This window comes from Lycium ferocissimum, chromosome 11 (assembly GCF_029784015.1).
Source record: "Lycium ferocissimum isolate CSIRO_LF1 chromosome 11, AGI_CSIRO_Lferr_CH_V1, whole genome shotgun sequence".
Lineage (NCBI taxonomy): Eukaryota > Viridiplantae > Streptophyta > Magnoliopsida > Solanales > Solanaceae > Lycium > Lycium ferocissimum.
The window spans coordinates 15,907,166-15,930,750 of record NC_081352.1 but is presented as its reverse complement, the minus strand read 5'-3'; the positions used below and the strand labels follow the sequence as shown (position 1 = coordinate 15,930,750).

Below are 23,585 nucleotides of genomic sequence, written 5' to 3'. Positions count from 1 at the left end.
TACCAATTGGAATTAAGTAGCACGAAAGAAAGAAAGGAAGGGAATTTTCCTAGTGTCCGGTAGCCTTCTGAATATAAGTACAAACGTCTGTGTACCAATCCGCAAGAATCTACTAGACATGTCCTTGTACGATGAGATCGATGAACCTAATGCTCTGATACCAACTCTGTCACGATCCAACCCGCCATGACTGGCACCCACACTAACTCCTAGTGGGCTAACCAATACGCTTAACCATCTACTCATTCAAAGTCTATTTTTACTTAGTCAATTCATTCAGTTCACAATGAATTAAATGCAAGATTAAGTCAAAAGTGGTCATGCCATAAAACAATAATGTAAATGCAGAATTTCTAACTATTACAACCCCAAAATCCGAAAGTCACCGTACAAGGACTCTAATCCAAAACATGTCTAAGGAATCCATATTGTCTGAAATAAATAAACATCAATGTCTGGAATGGAAATAGACATTAAATAAAGAAAGATCTTTGGGCGGCCTGGCACAGATAGAAGCTCACCCTCAATCTGTCAGAAAATGGCCTCAAGCTAAATATGAGGTCAAGTAGAAGTCTCTGGGTCACAATCTGCACTAAAAAAGAATGCAGCAAGGTAGTATCAGTACAAACACTATGTACCGGTAGATATCATAACCGACTAAGATTAATATTATGCATGAATCATAAAATCAATAAAATAGACTGACTAGTCAACATCGCATACTCAGATAGCCAACACCAAGTCAATCAATGATATTAACAATCAAGTCTACCGAAGCAAGCAATGGAATAAACCTCACAACAACATTCTCACTTACTCAGTCACTGATCACTCGTGTACATACATGCTAATTGGTGTCTTTGCCCAGTAGATATGACCTGCAGGGGGCCCATGGTGTCCACGTACCACTCACTCCGGAACTAACCTCGGATCACGATCCCCTAATCTAGGTCACATCCTCACCCCTGTCAAATAGGCCCATAATCTAGGTCACATTCTCACCTCTTGTCAAATGTGCCTTTTCATATATATATATATATATATATATATATATATATATATATATATATATATATATATATATATATATATATATATTTATTGTCACATCACTTTCAATGATCGATTATCAAGCAGTATCTCATTTTCATCAAGAAGATCATATTAACTTCTCATCACAATTATCATCAAATTATAGATCACAACACATCGAATAATGGCATTAAGCCCACATTATCACTCAATCAATAGCGTATAGGAATTCTAACCACACATTATGCCCGAAGACTAGACATGCTTTCTTCTATCAATCTCATAACACATACAATCAACTAATCAAAGTCTAACTCAAGTAAGCCGTAACCTACCTCAATTACAGAGCTGGAACAATGTGAATCACTCCGCTATAGCCTTTCCCTTCCTTAATGCCTCGAAACACTCAAAATCTAGAATACATAAGGCTAAGTAAACAATTGTTCATCTAATCATTAACAATGTCAACTTTAGGGAAGAAACCCCACCAATTCCACCCTCTTTCAATGGAGAATCTAACTCTAGGTATGAATGTGCCCTAGTATTGATTACCACAAGTCACAATACGTTAATTCATGGTCTTTCTATTCATTTAAACCCTTTATCATCAATTTCCATGCTAAAGTTGTCACTTTTACGAAACCCTAAGTCCCAATTCACTATTAATAAGTATCTAGATATTGAATTCTCAAGTAAGAAGTAATAATTCATGCTTTTAAATGATAACCAATCAATAATACTCATAACCCACCAACTATTAAAGGTCTATTAAGTTCTAGGATTACTAGTCCTCAACTCACCGTTGTAGACCTATTAGAATGATGACAATCTTAGAGATAATTGCGTAATGAAGGAAGGAAGGGTTGAGACTTACCTCTTACAAATATTCTTGCCCTAACCTTAGAATTTCACCTTAGGTGCTCCTTGGAAACTGTTTTGGAGTTTTATGAATAAAGAATTTGGACGAAGTGCTTAAAAATTGGGATTACGCGATCGGCTGCAAATGGCGATCTCTCCGTCCGCGGCGAGTCTCGCTATAGCGGGCTGAGACCCGCTATAGCGGACACCCAACTCTTCCCATCTCTCACCATGGCGATCACAGGCTCGCCATGGCACAAGCGCTATAGAGGTCCAGGGTCCGCCATAGCGGACACCTCATTTCCTATAAGCCCACGGCGACAAAGAGTATGCCGCTACAGCGGCCCTACCACAGTGGTACTCCCTCCGTTGCAGCGGTGCCACTGAACCAGTGAGGTCTCTAATTGCACTAGTTTTGTACTTTACTCCCCCAAATTCATCCGAGGCTTCACAAATACAAACAAAATATGCACATCAATGTAGAAACACCATACGGGCTCACCCGTAGCCTCGAAATCCCCAACGGAGTTCTAATTTCCTACGTCGCCCCCCAATGGACTCAATACAACCAAGCAATGATCACAAATAAACCTAGTTTTTAGTTCTTAGGCTTTCACATTTGAGTTTCTATTGGCTCGTTCTACCCTTGAAAAGATTCTATTGGGAGGGTGATCCTGGACTTTCCATAGCGACCAGGAAGGTCATTACAGGGTAGGCTAGCATGTTTACAGGTTTGGGAGCGGCCGTTGGCTATGGATTTTCAGGCGTTGGTTAATAGCATGGTTAGGCTTGATATTTCAAAACCTGGCAAGGTTCTGGCTTGTGTGGAAGCACGGTCTTCCTTATTGGAGGAAATTAGAGCACGACAGTTCGATGATGCAAAGTTGTGCAAAATTTGAGATAAGGTGTTGAAAGGAAAGGCAAGAGAGGAAATTCTTGATGATGAGGGGGTTTTGAGGATCGTGGGTCGCATATGTGTCCCCCCAGGTGGGTGATTTGACTAGATTGATCATGGAGGAGACTCACATTTCAAGGTATTCTATTCATCTGGAAGCTTCAAAGATGTATAGGGATTTGAAGCAACATTATTGGTTGTGTAGTATGGAAAGGGATATCGCAGGATTTGTGGCTAAGTGTTTGACTTATCAACAAATGAAGTATGAACACCAAAAATCAGGCGGAATGACTCAGACGATGCCTATACTTGAGTGCAAATGGGAGAGGATGTTATACCCCGCATTTTCGGAGTATGAGCGTGACATGTGCTTCCTCAAAATTGACAATCATGTTGTTGCTACGTAATTTAAACTCTCGTTGATAGTATCGTATCCGTACTTTTGTATCTTGGACTATTCGTAAGTTGAAATGGGGCCCACACATTGAGATTTTTTTTGGAACATCTGAAAAGTCACATGAATCGCATACGTGGAGTTAAACACAACTCATGAAGGACCCTTGGGCCAAATCAAAGTGGAAGCCCTCCAAACGAATATTTTTAAGAAAACGTTTTCGGGTGACCTGACTTTGAGGGGTAAAAACGGTATTATAAGTTTGGAATTTGGGAAAACCCCCAGAAATACAAGTTGTAGATAATTGAATTATCTTTCCAATGGTAGGTCGTGGGTCTACAGGTGACATCGGGATAAGGAGGTATGAACGTTTTAAGGCAGAAGGGTCGAGTTGAACAGTAAATCCGGCCCAACCCGAATCCAATTCGGGTCAGGCCCATTACCCATGCTTTTTAATTACAATTTTCGGTATCTCTCTCTAATTTTCAGACCAAGAGAACCTAGAAAACTCTAGAGAAAAAGATGAGGAGATCTAGAAAGAAAATCAATTTTTGACCAAAATCGGAACCCCGAATCCCGAAGCCCATGAAGAGGAAAGTGTTCTACGTTGCGTTGCCTTCGATTTGAGCTAAAAATCAACTAAAGAGAAGAGGGTGGACGTGGTGGCTGCACACTTGAGGTAATATTAAGGTTCCTTTTCATTGCTAACAAGTTTATTTAAAGTTTTAACGGATTAGAACGGGAAAAATAGCGATATAAATTCGTCCGTTGGCATTGTGAATTATGGAATGAGATTTGAAGAGAATTTTGGATTAAAATAAATGTAGTTAACTTGTAGAATGTGGAGGATGTTGCTATTGATGTTGTTAGTATTAATTTCGACTTCGTTACGGAAATAAAAATTATGAAATAGTTATATCGCGAATTGGTTGGTTGGAAAATTTGGAAAATAATGTGTGGGCTATTCTATGGAATATTTTGGAGCTGGAAATATTATGAATAATTGTTGGTGTTTTTGTGATCCTTATGATGTAATGAAGGTTAAATGGTTTAAGTTGGCATTGAAATTGATTGTAGATGATTATGTCATTTTAGAATGATTTTATGATATTATGGAAATGAAGTTGTTAAAGTGTGGATTGTTGTTGTTGATTATGAATTGGTAAGTAGAAAATGTATGGTGATGGTTTTGTTGCATATGTAGGAATTTCGGGTGGAATATGGAATTGATGGAATTGTTGAATATTGGATATATGGCTTGGAATATTCTTGGCCTATGTTTGAATGATCTTAAATTAGTGTATGAATATGGAAATGTTGATATTGATTTGAAAGCGTAAAGTTGGATTGGGAGTTGTTGTCTTATTTGGAAAAGGAGATAATTCATATTAGAATGCGTTCAAATCGATCGTTGATGATTATTGTTATTGTTGTTTGGTATGGTTGTTGATATTTGATTAAATCTCGGGGATGTTGTATATATAGGGGAGATGCGCCCAAATTTTTATAGACAAGTATTGGTTAAGATTGAAATTTTAAGCCTTATGAATAGTCAATTGGTAAATGTGACCATTTGTAGGTTTTGGACGAAACGGGATTTGGATTTTGGCAAGCGTAAAGGACAAGAAAGGTATGTAAAGCTCTCCCATTATTTCTCTTGGCATGTCTTAGATATTTTAGGCTTGAATTTGGACCTCGGGGACAACTCTACTCCTCGGAATCCACGTTCAAAAACGCCCTTTTCCATCCGAGAATTGAATTGAAGAGTGTGTGAATAATTATAAAAATTGTCTAACCCCCTCAGAACTTGTGCAAATGAAATCCGATCACCTTAAAATCCCCATAGATGACGTTATGAAGTTTAACATACGTAGTTTACATACGCCACCTCATTTGGTCGAGGTGGGCTCACTTTGTCCGAATTTTTCCTAATATCCTATTTAAACTACCTTTAAATGGAAACTGAGGAAAAACTTCTAACTACCTTTCTAATTTCTAAAGAATAAGCGCTATAATTATTTTATTGAGTCTTATGGCCTACTTTGGAATTAAAAGCTGCTTGGAAAGACTATTCGACACGAACCACTCGATATCCGAAAGACTTATGTTTTAGTTATTGTCAAATGTTCGCTATAAGGTACGCCATTTGAGTTATGCTATCGAGTTTTACGTATATGTTTTATATTTTGATATACACAAATGACCCTGAAGTTCTATTTTGACAAGAATCCTCCGCGGTCTTTAAAAGGTATGTGCTATGCCTTGTCGGACCCTTTTTCATGTTATGTCATTTGATTATTCCGTCCGATCTCTGTATATGCTTTACATTTTATATATTGCATTTAGTTTCTCACTACTCCGCTCGTGGATGCCTCGATGCTTCCTTCACCGAGCCGGGCAGGGATACCGTTATCACGCGTATTCCGCGCATTGTTCGCGGGTGCCTCGGTGTGAGGGCGGTATATATGTACATGGGTTGTGGTGTATGATGTGCCATGTACACACTACGATATGATATGATATGGCCATACGATATGTTATGATATGTGCACATTTCGATACGATATGATATGTTGTGGCGCCGGCGTCGGGGGCGACCACTTTCGTTTGCTTAGAGTCTCTGCGGGAGCCGGCTATGGCATGTTTTACACTATGCATTTGCTTAGGTTTTATGAGTAAGCATTTACGATACTCGGTTATTACATTCATGTTACGTATCCTCTGTTCGGTTATGATTGTTTATCGTATTTTATGCTTTACATACTCGGGTACATATTCGTGCGACCCCACGTTCTTCGGGGGGGGCGTTTCATGCGCGCGGTACACCCGGATGAGTGCGGGCTTTGTAGGAGATGATCCGGCGGCGTTGGCAAGCTCCGTTTGCTCTGGAGTCTTCTTAGGAGTCGGACCATGCATGTTATGTGTTACGATTATCGGTAGAGACTTTGCGAACGAGTTGTGGGTTACGAATGTCAGTTGTGAGCGGCTCCATCAGCCGACGTGTCATTACGTATTTTGCATTAGATTTCATATGATTACGGATTCGTCGATTTGTAAACTACAAACGATGTTTCCAAAATATTTGTTGTACTTATCATTTTTGTCTGATTAAGAGTCCAAGAGTTTATGTATGTAATAAGAGTCAGTGGGTTCGCTCTACTCCGAATGTGGGGTCAGGTGCCCATCACACCCTAGTAAAATCAGGGTGTGACAAAGGATTTCTATGGACTTTGTGGTAGGATTACCACGAACTTTGGGGAAATTTGCTGCTATTTGCGTCATTATGGACCGTTTGACTAAGTCGGCTCATTTCGTACCTGTTCTGATGGTCGATACAGAAAGAGTTGGGTACACGAGGGGAGCTTAGTACAACATTTCACCCTTGGACTGACGGTCAGTCCAAGCCTACTATTAAAGTCCTTGAGGATATGTTGCGGGCCTGTGTGATTGATTTTGGTGATCATTAGGACCTGTTTTTGCCTTTAGCTGAGTTTTCTTGTATCAACAATTATCACTCGAGCATTTAGATGGCACCATTCGAGGCATTGTATTGTAGAATGTGTCGTTCTCTGGTTAGTTGGTTTGATGCATTTTGGGTAAGGCCTTGGCATATGGACTTGTTGCGGGATTCTTTGGACAAGGTCAAGTTGATTCAAGAGAGACTTCTTACAGTTCAGAGCAAGCAAAAGAGTTATGCGGATCGAAAGGTTTGTGACTTAGAGTTCATGGTTGGTAAGCGGGTTTCGCTGAAGGTTTCACCCATGAAGGGTGTGATGAGGTTTGGGAAAAAGGGCAAGTTGAGCCCTAGATACATTGGTCCATTCGAGATCGTTCAACGTATTGGTGAGGTAGCCTATGAGTTAGCTTTGCCTCTTGAGTTATCGGGTGTTCACCCTGTGTTTCATATTTCTATTCTCAATAGAACCATTCTGATGGTTCCCATGTGATTCAGTGGGATTCGGTGTTGCTTTATCAGAACTTGACTTTCGAGGAAGAGCTAATTGCTATTTTGGATAGACAGATCCAGAAGTTGAGGTCCAAAAAGATTGCTTCAGTAAAAGTTCAGTAGAGGCATTGTCGGGTTAAGGAGGCTACCTAGGAGACCGAATCAGATATGCAGATTAGATAACCCTAGCTTTTCAGTGATTCAGGTAGTTCGAGGACGAACATGTGAAGTGGTGGATGATGTAATGATCCGTTAGGTCATTTTGGCTATCTCAGCTATTTTAGTCCTATTGACCCTTCCCCTAGCTTCATTAGAGTATATTCGACTTGTGGGGATGGGTGATGCAATTTTCGAGGCATTCAAATATGATTTGGGTGATAAAACGGGATTTTTGGAAACACTTAAGTGTTTGGTTGACCAAAGTCAACATCGGGGGTAAATGGGTCTTTTTGGAAGTTTTGTCAATTTCATTAGGTCCGGAATGTCGATTATGACTTAGTTGAGTAGTTGTTCGGTTCTCGAGGGACTCGGGGGCATTTTGGTCTTTGGTTGGAAATCTAGTTTCAAGGTTTTTTGTGTTGACCGATTCAACATGACCTCGTTTGGAAATTCCTAGGGTGCAAGTGAGTTCGTAGCGTGTTTTAGGAGTGGTATGCATATTTGGTTCATGTCTGGGAGGTCTCAGATGAGTTTCGGGTGTCGAATCGAAGTTTGGGTATTTCATCATTTTGCTGGTTTTAGTGTTTTCGCACCAGTGAGTCTAGACTCACACCTGGGAGTGGTTGGCCTTAGGCCGCACCTGTGGCCTAGGGGGATTTAAGTGGACCTTGCACCTGCGAGGTTTGGGCCGTCGATGCGGACCTGCAGGAGCGAGGGAAGTTGCGTAGATGCGCTTTTTGCTAAACAGATTTAGATATTTATTCCCCATTTCATGATTAGACCTCTCATTCACATATTTGACATTTGGGAGCTCCGTTTAAGGGGATTCTAGAAGATTTTGCAGGATTCATCCATTGGGTAAGTTCCTAATTTTCGTATTTCGATTAAATCACAGATTATTAAGGATTTTCATGCTAGAAATCATGATTAGGATTGGGGAAATTTGGGGTTTATGAACCCTACACTTGAACTAAGATTTTCTTTAATTGAGCATGAAATTGATTTTGGATTTGTTTGATTTTTGAGATATAGACTCTATAAATCATGGGTAAACTATTTATGGAACAAATTTTCCATTTTGCCTTTTGTGGCTCAGAGTCCTATTTTGGGTGACTTTTTGGGTTCGGATTTAACATATACTAATATGAGTATCATTGGATTCGTATGACCTCCTAGAATAATAATTTGACCTTATTGAACCCGATTTTCCTATGAAATTACGATTTTCACCTTCAAAGTTGTGGGTTGACTTTTTAGACCCGAATTTTTTATAGGGTAATATGGGTATCGATTGACTCGTATTCTTATGCATAATCCGTGTTTGAACGGATTGGGACCGTTCGGAGGCTCTACGAAAGGGCAATGCCTTATTGTGATTCTCGGACTCCTACTCCAGACATGTTGACACCATAAAACTTACTTAAGCATCATGGTTGGTTAAAATTGGACTAATAAGAGGGGACAATGGGGTAACAAAAGGGGGTTCTGATACTTGTGAGGTGACGAGCACTTGTATCGGTTACAGTGTCATGATAAGGGTATTTGCGTAATTTTCATTGTATAGTCTAGTCTGAATGCCACTCTTTGGGCACTAGTTGATAGCATGGATTGATTTGTGTCTGTGATTGGGATACGAGGTCCCTTATTTGCTGCTTCTATGCTTATTACCTGTCTCATTGTGATTATGTTTTCTCATTATTCTTAAATACTCGTTTAAAAGTAGAAAAGAGCTAAAGATTGAGTCTTTATTGCATAGCTTGATGGCTTATTGTGTAGCATGTCATATTCATGCTTATTACAGCATCTCATGTGCATTTTCAGGATACTTGTGAAAGGTCCGATGGGTAATATTCCAGACGGAGTGATGATGGTATTTTGCGCTAGATTCGTTATATGACAAGTAATGTGGGCCCAAGGACCGAGTATCGTGATTGGAAGCTTAAAATGGCTGAGACTCGATGTGATCTGGGAGATTTAAGAATGCTGTGTTAGTATATGGACCTCACGAGTCCTCCATGGGTCACGATTCGTTAATGTTCGAACGTGTGTGTACCGGGAGATGGAAAAGGCCTTGCATTGCATTGCATTTCATATCATTGCATGTCATACTATCTCATTGATTCCTTGGTTGTGATTTGTTGAGTTGTTTCCTAAATTACCTTAAATGACTACTTGGGAGCTTGATGGACTTGTGGATTAGAAGCTTCACTTAAGCTTATAACCCGATATTATTACGCTGGACTAATAGCGGTTAAATTGTAGAAGTGGTAATCTTAGGCCGACCCTCGTCTCCATTTTTGTTAGGGTCGGTCGACGATGTTGCTGAGTACCCGTTGTTCTTTGTACTCACTCTACACATGTTGCACTCTTTTTGATGTGTAGATTTTGTAGCTGGTACGAGCTCCGCTTGAGACTTCGCCGGTTGTTGAGAAGGTCATTTCGAGACTTCAGGGTGGGGTACTAGCTCTTCTGTAGCAACAGACTCTCATTTATCATTTATTTCCTGCCTTTCATTTTCGGACAGTTTTGTATTTTCGAGTTGTATTCCCAGACTTGTATTCCTTTTTAGTTCGTTCTTGTACTAGTGACACCAGATTCGGTGATGATTGTACCTTTAATTCCACACTTTTATGATGATAAGACCTTAAAGACTTAAAAGTTGACTTGTATGTTTATTCTGCAATATTTGTTACTTTATTTGTTTGAGATTTGAGTTGGGGGTGACTTACTAACTCGAGGGATTTAGTGCCTTCAAGGCTCTTTAAATTGGGTCGTGACAAAACTGCACAAATGGAAGCTCCATTTTTATGGGCACTTCAAGTCTTGTCTTTGAGTTTCTCCAAGTGTACACTCTGACTAAACTTGAAGTAGGGGGCATTTGTAGATATCAAAATTTTATAGGACTCTACAAGACGAGTCCAATCTATCTTCAAACTCTAAGGTCCGTTAGAGTTTCTTGGAGACTACCCTAAACCCTAGCTTACGCCTATATAAAGGGACACATATTCCCTTAAAAAGGCATCTCAAAAGTTCCAGACTCATGGAACATTCACAAAGGGATCATATCAAATATCCTATAAACACTTGGATATTCACAAAGAGATCAAAACACATCTCGAAAATCCCATATACTTCCCAGGATATTGACAATGAGATCAATATGTGGTCGGATCCTTCTTGACAATCAAATACTTCAAGAAGATCTACAAAATCCTTTCATGGAGATCAAATAAATTTCTAGAAAGTCCACACATATCCAAATCATCCTATGTTCAAGAAATATGCTATTTACGGCCCTCTGATTAGGAGAAAATATAGGAGAGAAGAATCAAGGGAATAAATAGATCTGTACCCGCAATATTCATCAATAAAATCTCTGTTTCTTCATATGTTGTAGTTTATTTTCCGCATGTTAATAATTTGTTGCAAACAATGGGATATAAATAGGAAGATGTGTTTTGCTTGGACAATGTAATCATTCATCCAAATAGGAGGTCTAGAATGTCTAGTGGATTTTCTTACATCAGTAAGAGGCGCAGGAGGAATCATAAGGACAACTGGTGCAGCTGGAAGAATTGGTTAATCAAGAGGAGGCTCAGGTAAAATAGCATCATGTGGTACTTCAACAACATGCTCAGGAGAAGGTAATACAGGAGGACTAGAAATAAATGTAGGAATTTCTGAGTCAATGAAATCTAGAACTGGAAGAGAGGGGACCAATCAGAGGACTTGTCTTTAAAGGGAAAGATATGCTCTTTGAAAGCAACGTCTCTATTGACAAAGAACATTTTAGAGATGAGATCATAGAGGACATAGCCCTTCTGAGAAGAAGCATAACCAAGGTGAACAACAGGAATAGCTCTATGATAGAATTTATCAACTTTCTTGACATTAGTAGCATAATACAAGCTTCCAAACACTCTTAGATGAAGAAGAGAGATGGAGTTCTATCAAATAGCATCTCAAAGGGAGATTTACCCTTTAGTAATGCAGACGGCAACCCATTGAGAATGTATACTGTTATTGATACACATTCACTCCAAAACTGTAAGGGTACACAAGCCTGGAATCTAAAGCTTTTGCCATGTCAAGAATGTGTCTGCGTCTCCTCTCAACAACCCCATTTTGTTGGGCGTGTAAACACAAGAACTTTAATGTAATACTCCTAGTTCCTTCAACATATTGATAACTTGATCATTTAGAAATTCAGTACCATTGTTAGTCCTAAGAAATTCAATGGTACATGCAAATTGATTCTTGACAAACATAAAGAAATGTCTGAGCACTACTATAGAATCTGCCTTAGTGTGCATAAAAAAATCCATGTGTACCTAGAGTAACAATCCACCAATGTCATAAATTATCCTTTTCGATTATGAGAGGCTACCCTATAAGGACCCCACACATCGACATGCATTAGATCAAATGAATGAGAAGAGCAGGTAGTACTAAGAGAGAATGGCAATCTTGTTTGTTGAGCAAGATGACAGACCGTAGAAACATGATCCTTTAAGGAGGGACTTTGAATACCACTTATTTTCTTAAATACAAATAAAGGAGCATGTCCTAGTCTCCTATGCCAAATGAAACTGTCATTGTAAGATTTGATTTCAACAGAATTACAAACTATATTTTTAGAATTAACAGTAGTAGAGTTCAACAATGTAATAGCAGTAGCTGCTAATTTATTCAAAGAGCATGCTATAGGACCATTTTTGAGTGTGTACAGCCCATGATCCTCTCTACCAATCCCTATCACCTTTACACATGAGAGTTCATGAAATACACAGAAATCATGAAAGAATCCAACAAAGCACTGCCATACCGTTGTGATCTGAGAAATTGATAATAAATTGAACTTGATGTCTGGAATGTACAAAACATTCTGCACATACCTATTCTCAAAAACTGAAGCTACGCCTTTATGACTGATAGAGACTTGTCCTCCATTAGGTAGATTAACTTGGTTTTTATGCATACTTGTTAGTTCTTCCCATTTACTTAACAAGTTCAGATTATGCACCATATGATTAGATGCTCCAAAGATCTACTATACAATCACACTCAACTGACTTGGACATACAAGCAACAATATTACCTCATCCACTAACACTAGATGAGTTTGCAAAAGGATCTACTCCTTTTCCTTTGTTGAGCATCTGAAGAATTTTGTTGTACTGATCCTGAGTGAAGAAAGGTGTTTTAGGAAAGATGGTAGAGGATGAACTTGCCTTAGAATTGCCCTGCAAATCAAGTGATTGACCTCCTACATCAGTCATATTAATAGCATATGAATTAGAAGTAGGCATTCCTTTCTTCCTATACTTAAAATTTGCTGGATAGCCATGAAGCTTGTAGCAATTGTCCTTAGTATGTCTCTTGTAGTTGCAAAATTCTCAAACAAGAGTGGATTTGTTCACATAGTGCTAATTCCCTGTGTCTAGGTCTGAAATCACTACTTGTTCCACTACTTGTTGTTACGGTTGGCTTTTACGCGGTTTTGAGGCAAAGTTACTACGAGGTTGTTGGTGCTCTAATTGAATTTTAGTATTTTTTTTTTAGAGTCGCTACCTAATTTATTAAAGGAAAATAGGAAAGATTTTTCAAGCAAGGGAGAAATCATTTGGTACCAAAGTTCGAGGTAAGGGTTCTGGTGATCCCCTAGGGAAGGTTTTACGCACCCTAGTATTAAAGATCTATAGAATACGGTTGACCTACGAGCTTCAATGTGTGGTTAATGTACTTATTTGTTTACAGATGTTTAATTTTCGGCAAAAATTTCATTCATTTTCATATCATAATTTCAAGGAAAAATTTGGCAAAAATCCCCTTATAAAAGGGGTTTTTGGGTTTAAAAATCTATGTAAGTGTTCAACTCACTTTATTGCTGGACTAGGACACACTCGAAATTTCTCCAGAGTAGAGTCGCTACTATTCTAGCCCTAATAAGATGAGTTTAGTTCTTATAGGTTTTTATTATTTTATAAGAAAGTATGGAGTATTATCTCTATATTTATACATGTACATATGTAAGAAACAGTAAAGTTTTATTGAGTCCAAATTTTATTACTTTTGAAGCCCATAAGGTCAAACCATATTCCAAGCCCAAAGTCCATCACACCTCAATCTTAGTCCAAGTATATTTCTCTTTATTTTCAGTCCATTTGTTTTTGGGCTTCCAGGCCCAAATCAGTCACTATTTTTATCAGATTTTTGTTAAGTTCAAAACCTATTTACATCTTCAAAAATGTGCGATTCTTTATCTTTCAGTACATCGAACCCAGATTCAAAATGGTTCCTTGAGTTTACAATTTTTTTTTTTATTTCAACACAGTTTCAAGAAAATATCAAACAACTTGACTTTTATAATCACGAATGATAGCCCAGAATTTCATTACTTAGCCATTTTGAAGAACCATTAGATGTTGCTCCCCTTTTTTTTGAACTTAACCAAAATCCCATTTTTTATCACTAACCGTGTCATTAAGCCAATTTGAAAAAAAATAAAAATCAAGCTAAGTTTTGATTTGTCACGCAAAAATTGATTGTTATCCCAGTTTTTTTAAAATAAAAAAATAAAAAAAAAGTTTTAGCGACTTCCTAAAACACTAAACGTTGATTTCCTAAGTTCTACACATGCATAGGGTTTCAATATTTTTTGCAAGAGTTTTTACAAGTACATATACATAAACAGATATAGAGGAAAAATAAAGGAGGAAAGTTCAGGCTGGTGGGCCTACCCAAGCCCACAAGTAGGCTATTTTCACCCATAGTTGGACCTTCAAATAATTTAGCTTTCCTTTCCATTTTTCTGACGGACTCGATCACGAAAGAGTTATTGGGCCTTCAGCCCAATGGGTTTATGCAAATAGAAATTGCCCAAGCAATGATATTTCATGAAAGCAAAATGAAGGGGATATGGATTAGGACATGTTTAAACTGAGATTTAAAATAAAAGAAGACTTGTGTAATAAATACATATAAGGCATGTAACTCTAAAATGTACATCATTCAATGGAATAGGAACTCGACTAGACATACGTATACATATAGATTGGGGACAAGAGGAAATAGGCCCAAAATTGCAAGTAACTAAAGCCTTGCAACTTTGAAGCCCATATAAATCAAGACAGCATGGAAACAGACCCAACACCAAAAATAAAAAGAAAAGCCATCAAGGTCATTTTCTTGAACAAAAAATAGGCAATGCCATACAAACAAAAATATACAACTACCAGCCAATAGACCATGGGTACACACACACACATGTAGATACTAAAATAGCCCCAAAAGGAAAGCTTTCACCCTCTTGTTCCTGATGCCGCATAAGATCCAAGGGGTTTTTGTGAAACCCTGTGCATGCGTACACTGGGAAGGCTTGCCTAATCCTAAAGTGCTATTTGGCATCTCCATTTATGTGTTAAGCTTATGGTATATAGGAGAGGGAGTGTTCAATATTTGTATACAAAGCTTACAATAAGAAACTAGCTATACCTATCCACACACATAGTATACAATCAGTCGAATGTATGACACAATTAAGAATGTAACACTTTTTAGGAGACAGTCAGGCCTAAGTCAAATAATAATGAAGAAGAATTTCAAGCCCAAATAGTATCACTTAACAGAAATAAACAAACTGAGCCAACTATGAATCATACGTAGTATATAAGAGGAGGCCCAACAATTAACATGAAAGAAACTGGCCCCAAAATCCCAAACTAGTACAACATCAATTAATACCAATAGGTTTATAGGAGTGATATACATCATATGTACTGAATATACTAACTTCTATACACTTGTGAGGTGTATAGAATTTGGGTATACCTTGTATATCTGGGTATATCCTTTCATACATCATTGAGAAACAATCATACAAAGCAGATGGTAAGAAAACATGATAGGACTTTAAATGTTAGAGTTTTCAACTAGGCAAAGTAAAGAAGAATCAAGGAAGGGAGGAACATGCAAGGCAAACAACAATAGAATATATAATTACACAGATTTCTACTCTTTTTTTTTTTTTAAATACTCAGAGGGCCCCATGGGATGTAAGTTCATATGAGGGAACCCCAGCAGTCTAGAACAAAGGAGATTAGGCTGAGTTTGACTAGAAACTCAAAGCTTCATCACTCTTATTCCTGACCCTAGGTAAGTCACACCCATAGTTACTCAACATTAAGTGACAGCCTCTTACCAACTTAGTCTTTCAAATTCATGATCACATACTCACTATACACTACACTTGAGCCCATTTTCTGCAAACAGTTCTTTACTCAGACATAGACAGAGAGAAAAGGGTATGCAGAGTTGCAAGGCAAAGGCATAGACAGGCAGGATAATAGGCTTTAAAGTCATTTTAAACCAAGTAATATGTGATAGTGTTATAGTTGTTGCAAATAAAGACATACATTATACAGGACTGATTCATAAGACACTTTGTGAACAATCATCAACATATCATTTTTTCATCACATCTTACCAACAAAGGACTCTGAACAATCATCATAAGCCTCACATATCATGAATGTAGACCTAAAGATACTGAATCTGAATTCCAATACTTAAAACACATTCTGGGATCTTTTAACATGGAACTAATCAATAAACCTAGTGGCTTAAGCCTCATACCATAAATAATAGTTATCCAAGGGGATTGGTCACCATTAGACATGTCATTTTAGTCTTGGGAGATGCAACTTTAGTTTAGCCAAAACCCCCAAATAGGCTCATATGCAGTTTAGCTTTAAAGTTTATTAAGAGCGATATGCAGGCAGTTTCAAGTCATGCAAAGAAATAGACAAGTGTCATTATCAATTAAGCAAGAGACTCCCAATCTCAGACAAGGTGCAAAGATTAATCGGTATATTTCTTTACAGTCATTTAGCTAAAACAAGAAACAAGCATGATATTTCAAAACATCAGATCAAATAGAGACAGCCACAGGATAGGGGTTTCAGATTTGGACATGATTTAACTTAATAGGATCAAAAACATGGCTCAGATAGGATTTCCCATACTTAATATTTCTACAGTGTTACCTACCACACATGAGACATTAGGCTAACAGAACCAAACCTACTTAGACAGATGATAGAAAAGAACCAAGCTAACACTTAATCTTAAAGCATATTTAAGCCAACAATATCTAACCAACATTTAACTAACTCCTAACAGGATAGCAGTACACACATGATTAACTAACACAGTACATGTTTGACATGAGTAAACCTAAACTGAAATAAATTAAAGGGGGCATATTTGACCACATAGGTTTGATTAAAAAGGTTTATGCTTAACTAAGTCAAGATAAGCTATAATAGCACATAACATGATTTGACTAATCCTTTGTGTGCAGCATTTGATCGAGATTCGAACTTGGAGACCTTTTGCTCCTTTCACCTCACATTTAGCCACCGAATAAAGAAAAGAGATTTAAAATTTTAACTTAAGACTTGAAATCAAAGTTTCAAAGCAAAAAATTGCCAAAACTTGAGAGAATCGAGTTCTTTTTCAGTGAATATATGTATATCCCTTCAAAAGTCTCCCAAATAATGAGAAATAAGGTTCCTTATATAGAACCCTAGATCTGAAAAAAACCCAATCTCAACTCGATGTGGGACTTTGAAATTCTGAGAATTGTTTACTTTGAAAACCACACTCAAAGGCTGAGATTTAACTTTAAGAATTCACAAACTGTTGGATTCGACCAACAATGGGTCAATCCTCATGGTTTATCATGAACCAATAGGAATTTAGTATTCAAACTAAGTGCAAAAAAAAAAAAAAAAAAATTAAAGTTTTTCAGCCATAAGACCGTTGTAAAGGAGAAAGGTGAAGAAAAAGGAGAGATTATACCTTACTAAGGTTGCGTTTGGTGAGTTTGGAGACGGAGCATTAAATGTTTGTTCGATCCGGCCATGCAAGGCCTGAAAAGGTGTTGTACACCTGCTACTTTGCCAAATATGGCGAAGATGATGCAGGAGAGAGAAGGGACACATTGTGGAGTGCAGTTTTGGATGAAACCTTTGAAGAAAAACAAATGACCCGTTAAGGGGTCTGTTTGGCTGAGGACACGCCCTAAATCCTTAGGGCTTTGTGGGCCGGGTCTGGCCCTGTATTGGGCTGGGCTCGGCCAATTTAAGAGGGAAATAAAATAATCCGCCTATATATATATATATATATATATATATATATATATATATATATATATATATATATATATATATATATATATGTATAGGCGGGTGAGTATGCAAAAATTCAACAAATAGCCCAAATTTAAGACGATGTCCACTAATTGAATATTTAAAAAGTATGACCCCATTTAAAACTAATTGGTCAGATTTTAAAAGAGATAATAATAATCATAATAAATAACTAATTTTTTTGTCAAAAGACCTTAATTAAATTTGGCTAGTTGCCATAATTGGCTAATAACTAATTATTTTAATTAAAGCCGCTTAATGGCAATTTTCAAAAATCGATCACAACCACAACTTAATTAATTATGATAAAAAGCCAAATTTTATTAAATAAGAAATCAGGGGTTAAAATGATCAATTTACTTAATTAATCAATTTTCCTTGAATTAAATAGAGTAAAATACTTTGCAAATTGCTATTTTAACAATTTAGACAATTAAGTGAATAATCATGGAAAATTATCACTCTCTTTTTGGTTAATTTAACAAAAGTATACTAATTGTGAAAATACTTAAATTAATTTATAATATTACAGAAATTATTTTATCAAACAAAATTGGCAAAATATAGTCTAAATAAATTTTAGAAAATTATTTTGTCTTAAAAAAAAAACATATTTCCCTCCGTTTATTATTCAAGGACTCTGGGTAATTAAAGTAAGTTATGGGAGGTCAAAAATTAGGTGTCAACACTTGTTCTTCTGTTGTTCATATAAGCAAAAGGAGGCATTGTTCTCGCTCACTCATCAAAGCAACAGGTCACTTCTCTGAACCGACATCGATGAACCACTACATTTATTTCTCCTTTGGCTCTCAACATTGACAATCATAGATCTCAACATTGACAATCATAGAATAAGCTTGATTCACATTAGGCACGGAACAGTCATTAGCACTTGACTCTTGGCATGGTCATAGGACTCATTTAAGCTCATAAGAAACTGCCAAAGCTTTTGCAAGTGAAAGTGATCTTTGTACTGTTTTGACTCAGGATATGGACATGAAGGAGGTGGAATTAGGGCTTGAAATTCATCCCACAATTCTCTTAGCTTAGATAAGTATACAGAAACAGATGAGGTGCCTTGAGTTAATTTATGCAAGTAAAAGGCCCTAGAAACATTCACCCTGTCAAACCTTTCCCTAAAATCTTCCCACAACTTGTGAGCATCAGATACATGAATCACAGTGCTAACTAGGTCCTTGGTCACTGTGTTCATTATCCAAGCTAAAACTATAGCATTGCATCTATCCCACAATTCATGAAAATTAGGTTCATAAATTTCCTTTTTGCAACTTCCTAACACAAAATCTAATTTGTTTTTACCACGTAACACAATCATCAAGGATTTGCTCCTAGAGAGTAGTTTTGAGTACCTTGAAGTTAAACAGGGATGAGCATCGAACCTTAAATATCAGAAGGATGAACGTAAAACTAATCTTTGTGACAAAATTCCTCAACCTGCTGTGAGTTAGCATTCGAAGTTGCAAAAGTTGTTGCATTTATGACATTGTCACCATTGAGAGGTGTTTCTTCTACATTCGACATTATTGCGATCAATCAAGTTGTATCAGTTAGAATTTGCAGAAAGAAATGATCGATTCCTAGAGTTTAATCTCCAAATTTGAAATTCAATCCCAAATTTTGAAGGATTGCTTTGAATTTCACTAATCGTTGAAGAACAGATTCGATCGATCGAAATTTTTTCCAGAAAATTGAAAAATGGAGAAATCTCAAATAGCGATTTGCACAAACTCAATTCTCTGTGTTTTCCTCTTAGCTAAACTGATCTAATCTAGCCGAGAAACTCTGATACCATGTTAAAGAGCTCAGCCATGGAAATCAAAGAAGAAAAGAAGTAGAAACAAGGAAGGAGAAGAAGAGAGAATGGGAGCTTTGCTTTATTCATACACATAACAGAAAATATCTCAAATATACAAAGCTAACTGAGATTAAGAGATTACATGTATATATACTGCACTAACTGACTTGTAGCTAATCATCACTTAATTAATTAACTCACTAATTGACTGATAAGTAACTCCGAAAAAACTCAACTAACTAATGATTAAGTTATGTCCACCTTGGATCCACTGGGTCCCACTTCTTCAAATACACCCTATATATCATGTCAACACAAAAGGGTGTAATAATATCACTTCAAACTTTTTAAGGGCCATGAAATCTAGGGGTGGACGTTCGGTTCTTTGGTTCGGTTTTATCAAACTTCGGTTTGACTATTTCGGTTTCGATTTTTTGAAGGTGGACACCGAACATCGAACACCGAACCCAACTAGTTCGGTTCGGTTCTTTCGGTTTAGGTTTTTTGAAGTTTGGTTCGGTTCGGTTTGGGTTTTTTCAATTTGGTTTTTTTTTATATGATATTAGAAGCGATTCCATTTACACTAATTCATATTCTCAAAAGCAACAAAACATAAAACTAACAAATCAAAAATCAAATCAAAACAAAACGGATACACAGAACAAAACCATAACCATAATATAGGATTACTAGGTATTATATACATACAGTAAGAATAATTAAGAAAACACATAAAGGACATACATTAATCCTAAAGATACATCCTAGTCACCTTTCTTTATTAAGGATATTTGATTTTCTCAACTGATGTGGAAAATTAGGGATACAAAAGCAAAAGAGAGCTTATTACAATCATTTTTTTGCGCGGATTGCCCTTCTTTTGGGGTGGTCTTTAAATTTTTCCCTTCATATTTGTGGTCTTTAAATTATGCCCCTCATATTGCTGATCTTTAATTTTTGCCCTTCGCTTGCAACTCTGAGCGTTCATGTAGAAATCATAAGGTTCTGAGTTCGAACCCCGTAACATAAATTAAAAAAAATTGCAAGCCAAGGTTTGGGTCGCGTGTATGCGGACCCGTACACTTGTTAAGGAATTACCACCCCAGCGGACGGATCTCATGCGCATGGTAGAACATGGTATACATGCCGGTCCGTATAACTTTGGTAATTCCGTAACAAGTTTATGTGGGGGGCATCTTTATAGGCAAACTTTTAATGGGCAAACTTTATGCCGGACCGGCAGATAAACTTTTGAAGGAATTACCAAAGTTATCTTGGACCCCAGACATTATGCCAAATCGTATGTAGCATATATAAGTATGCGAGTCCGTATGCGCTTTGATAATTTCTTCACAAGTGTATGCCGGTGTGGGCATAGCAAAATTTAAACTCTGTCTTGCGATTTTTTTTTAAAATTTTGGTATCGGGCGTGTGAAGGTACGAACATAGAACCCATGGGTTTTTTAGCCGAAGAGCACCGAAAGATTTAATACGAGGCAAATTTAAAGACCACCCCAAAAGAAGGGCTATTACAATTGAGTTTTTTTTTTGGGGCTTAAACATAATGGGTCTGGACTATTTTAATTTTTTTGTGTAATGTATAAATTTCGGTTCTTCGGTTCGGTTCGGCTATTTCGGTTTCGTTTTTTTGAAGGTGAACATGACAAACCCAAGGCAAGTGTTCGGTTGTTTCTTTCGGTTTCGATTCCTTGAAGTTCGGTTTGATTTTTCGATTTTCGATATTTATGTCCAGTCCTAATAAAATCCCAAAAATTTACCTGCTTACATTAGAGAGTGCTTGTGTGTGTAATCAGTGGATGTGTCGTGGGCCAGGTGTTGTACATATGAAATTGTAGTGTCCACGTGGCGAAAATGATAAAGTGAGAATGATGTGTGCCAATTGAATGGAGAGAAATTTGCATTGTGACTTGTGAAAGGGTGATGTGTGAGGTGTCTGTGCCGCTTTGTGTATGTCAAATACAGTCAATTTTGTGGAGAGTGTGTATTGTGTGTGTATTGACAGTTTGTCACAGTGATAAGAAGGGATTTTGCCACAATAAAAATGCATTGGTTAGGTATGGTTTAGTGGTCAATGAAGTAGGTTAAGCAACGTAAAATTTCAGGTTCAATTTACAGAATAGCTAAAAACACTAGGTGATTTTTTCTTATCCGTTTTACTCTTGATAGATAGAGTTACCTAGTACCTATTGCTGGTGGGAGGTGACAGGTATCCTGTGGAATTAGTCGATGTGCGTGCAAGCTGGTTCGAATACCATGGTTAGCTCAAAAAAAAAAAAAAGAGACGCATTGGTTCTCTTTTATTTCTTTATTAACTAATTATTTTAGATTAAGAAATTAATATTTATACTAAACTTAAATATCATTAAGGAAAAGGATCAAAGTTTCTAACTTATTATAAGACTTTAAATTAGAAAATATATTTTAATTCTCCTCCTTAGATAAAGACAAAATTGATATTTTATGCTCAAACCAAACTACTTATAAAATAAAATTTAAAAGAAATATAAAAATAAGACCAAAAAGAGGTATTTTAACAATAAAAAAATATGAAACAATGAAGAGTGGGTCAAAACATAAACTACATCAATTGTACAAAATATCTTTATTTTTCAATATAAGATACGACGTTCAGCTCTCTCAGTCGACTTGAACATGATATTTTGAATACTCCCTCGATCCATTTTACTTGTCATTTTTTTCTTTTACATGCCATGCCCTTAAAAAAAATTAATTAAATGAATGATTTGACTGAATTTTTCTTACTTATTTTTTTTTTTATCACAAATTAATACTATTCTTTTTTCACATATTAATCTTTCTCCACATTTATTGAGTAAGCAAACTAATACTCCCTCCGTCCCAAAAAACGACTGTCTTATTTACTATTTGAACAATGAAATGATATTTTCTTTGACTATATTTTTTTCAAATACTCTCTAAGTTAACTATCGTGACTTATAGTACTTTTTATGCAGTTTCTAAATATGCAATTTTTATTTCAAAATATTACAGATTTTGTGTCCGAATTCACACCAAACATCGTTAGTTTGGCTCTCGTAATCCGAATCAAGACAGTCTTTTTGGGACGGAGGGAGTAATTAATATTATCTTGATTTTCTAAAGCAACAACTATTTTGAACCAGTTTTTTTTTCATAAGCACGACAACTAAAATGGACCGAAGGAGTATCAACTAAGATTCCCATAATATCTCCATAAAGGACATGGTCACGGGTCCTAGCCTTGCGGCCAAGAATGTGTGTTACCCCTTGCCTTTATAGACGTCGGCATTGGATGAGCTTACATATCTATAAATACAGAGTCTTTACAAGACAATACACACATCCATAAGCAATTCAAAGCAATTGTACACTATTATTCCAAGTTCAAAAGCAAATCATGGATACTTCGAAGATAGCCCACCAAGTTGGCCAAGCTCAGGGCCAAGCGCAGGTCTGCCTTGCTCATGTGATTTCCCTTTTTCTTAACGTCTACTAATAAAAATTAAGGACAGGCGAAGTCTGTAGCTAAACCAGTGGCGGAGCCACATAGAGCCGAGGGTGTTCATCCGAACCCCCTCGGCGGAAAAAAATACTGTTTTTACAATGTTAAAATTATTTTTTATGTATATATAGTAGATGTTGAACCCCCTTAGGCTTCTTCGTATGTTTACTTTTTTATATTTTGAACCCCTCGGCGGAAATCCTGGCTCCGTCACTGAACTAAACAGCAAAATTCATCACTAGTCCTACTTACAGCGGATTAGCGACGAAGTTAATTGCTAATTTCAATTTTTATTTATTAGTGTGTGTGAATGTATATATGTGTGTGTGTGTTGGACCTAGTCTTAGTTTTATAAATATCCTTCCTAACGAGTCAGAAGCTAAATAATCACCTTTAGCATTTTTCATGACATGAAGATTTTTTTTTTTTTTTTTTTTTTAAAAAAAAAAAAAACTGGTTTGATCTTCTGTATGTTATACGTTGTTTCGGCTACTAAGTTGTGTGGTAGGATGGCTAAGATCCCTTCATTCTTAACTTGAACCTTTATGTTTTAGTTGTTGGATTAGATAATTTCTTGTTAAGGAATGTTTACCTCTCTCAGTGGACCTATATGACACAAATTTAAATTTGCTGGGTCTCTAAATTTTGTATACCGAACGCGTAAAACATTAATAAAAAAGATCAAATATTCTATTGCCCAACCAACGTACTTAAGGGCTGAAAATGATTTTAGCTACTACTTCCTATATCA

General features: G+C 36.8%; 1 protein-coding gene across 4 annotated transcripts in view; it reads left to right on the top strand.

The window, feature by feature from the left end:
• LOC132036890 (stress-induced protein KIN2-like) overlaps positions 1-23,585 on the top strand; it is a 101,161-nt gene that overhangs the window by 9,484 nt on the left and 68,092 nt on the right. For 3 of the 4 annotated variants that reach the window (XM_059427299.1, XM_059427296.1, XM_059427298.1), the window contains exon 1: positions 22,632-22,783. The exons of the other annotated variant lie outside the window; for it this stretch is intronic. In XM_059427299.1, coding sequence (XP_059283282.1) covers positions 22,730-22,783 — 54 coding nt within the window. In that variant the 5' untranslated portion in view covers positions 22,632-22,729. Of the gene's footprint in view, positions 1-22,631; positions 22,784-23,585 lie in introns of those variants that run through there. 4 annotated transcript variants of the gene reach the window in all.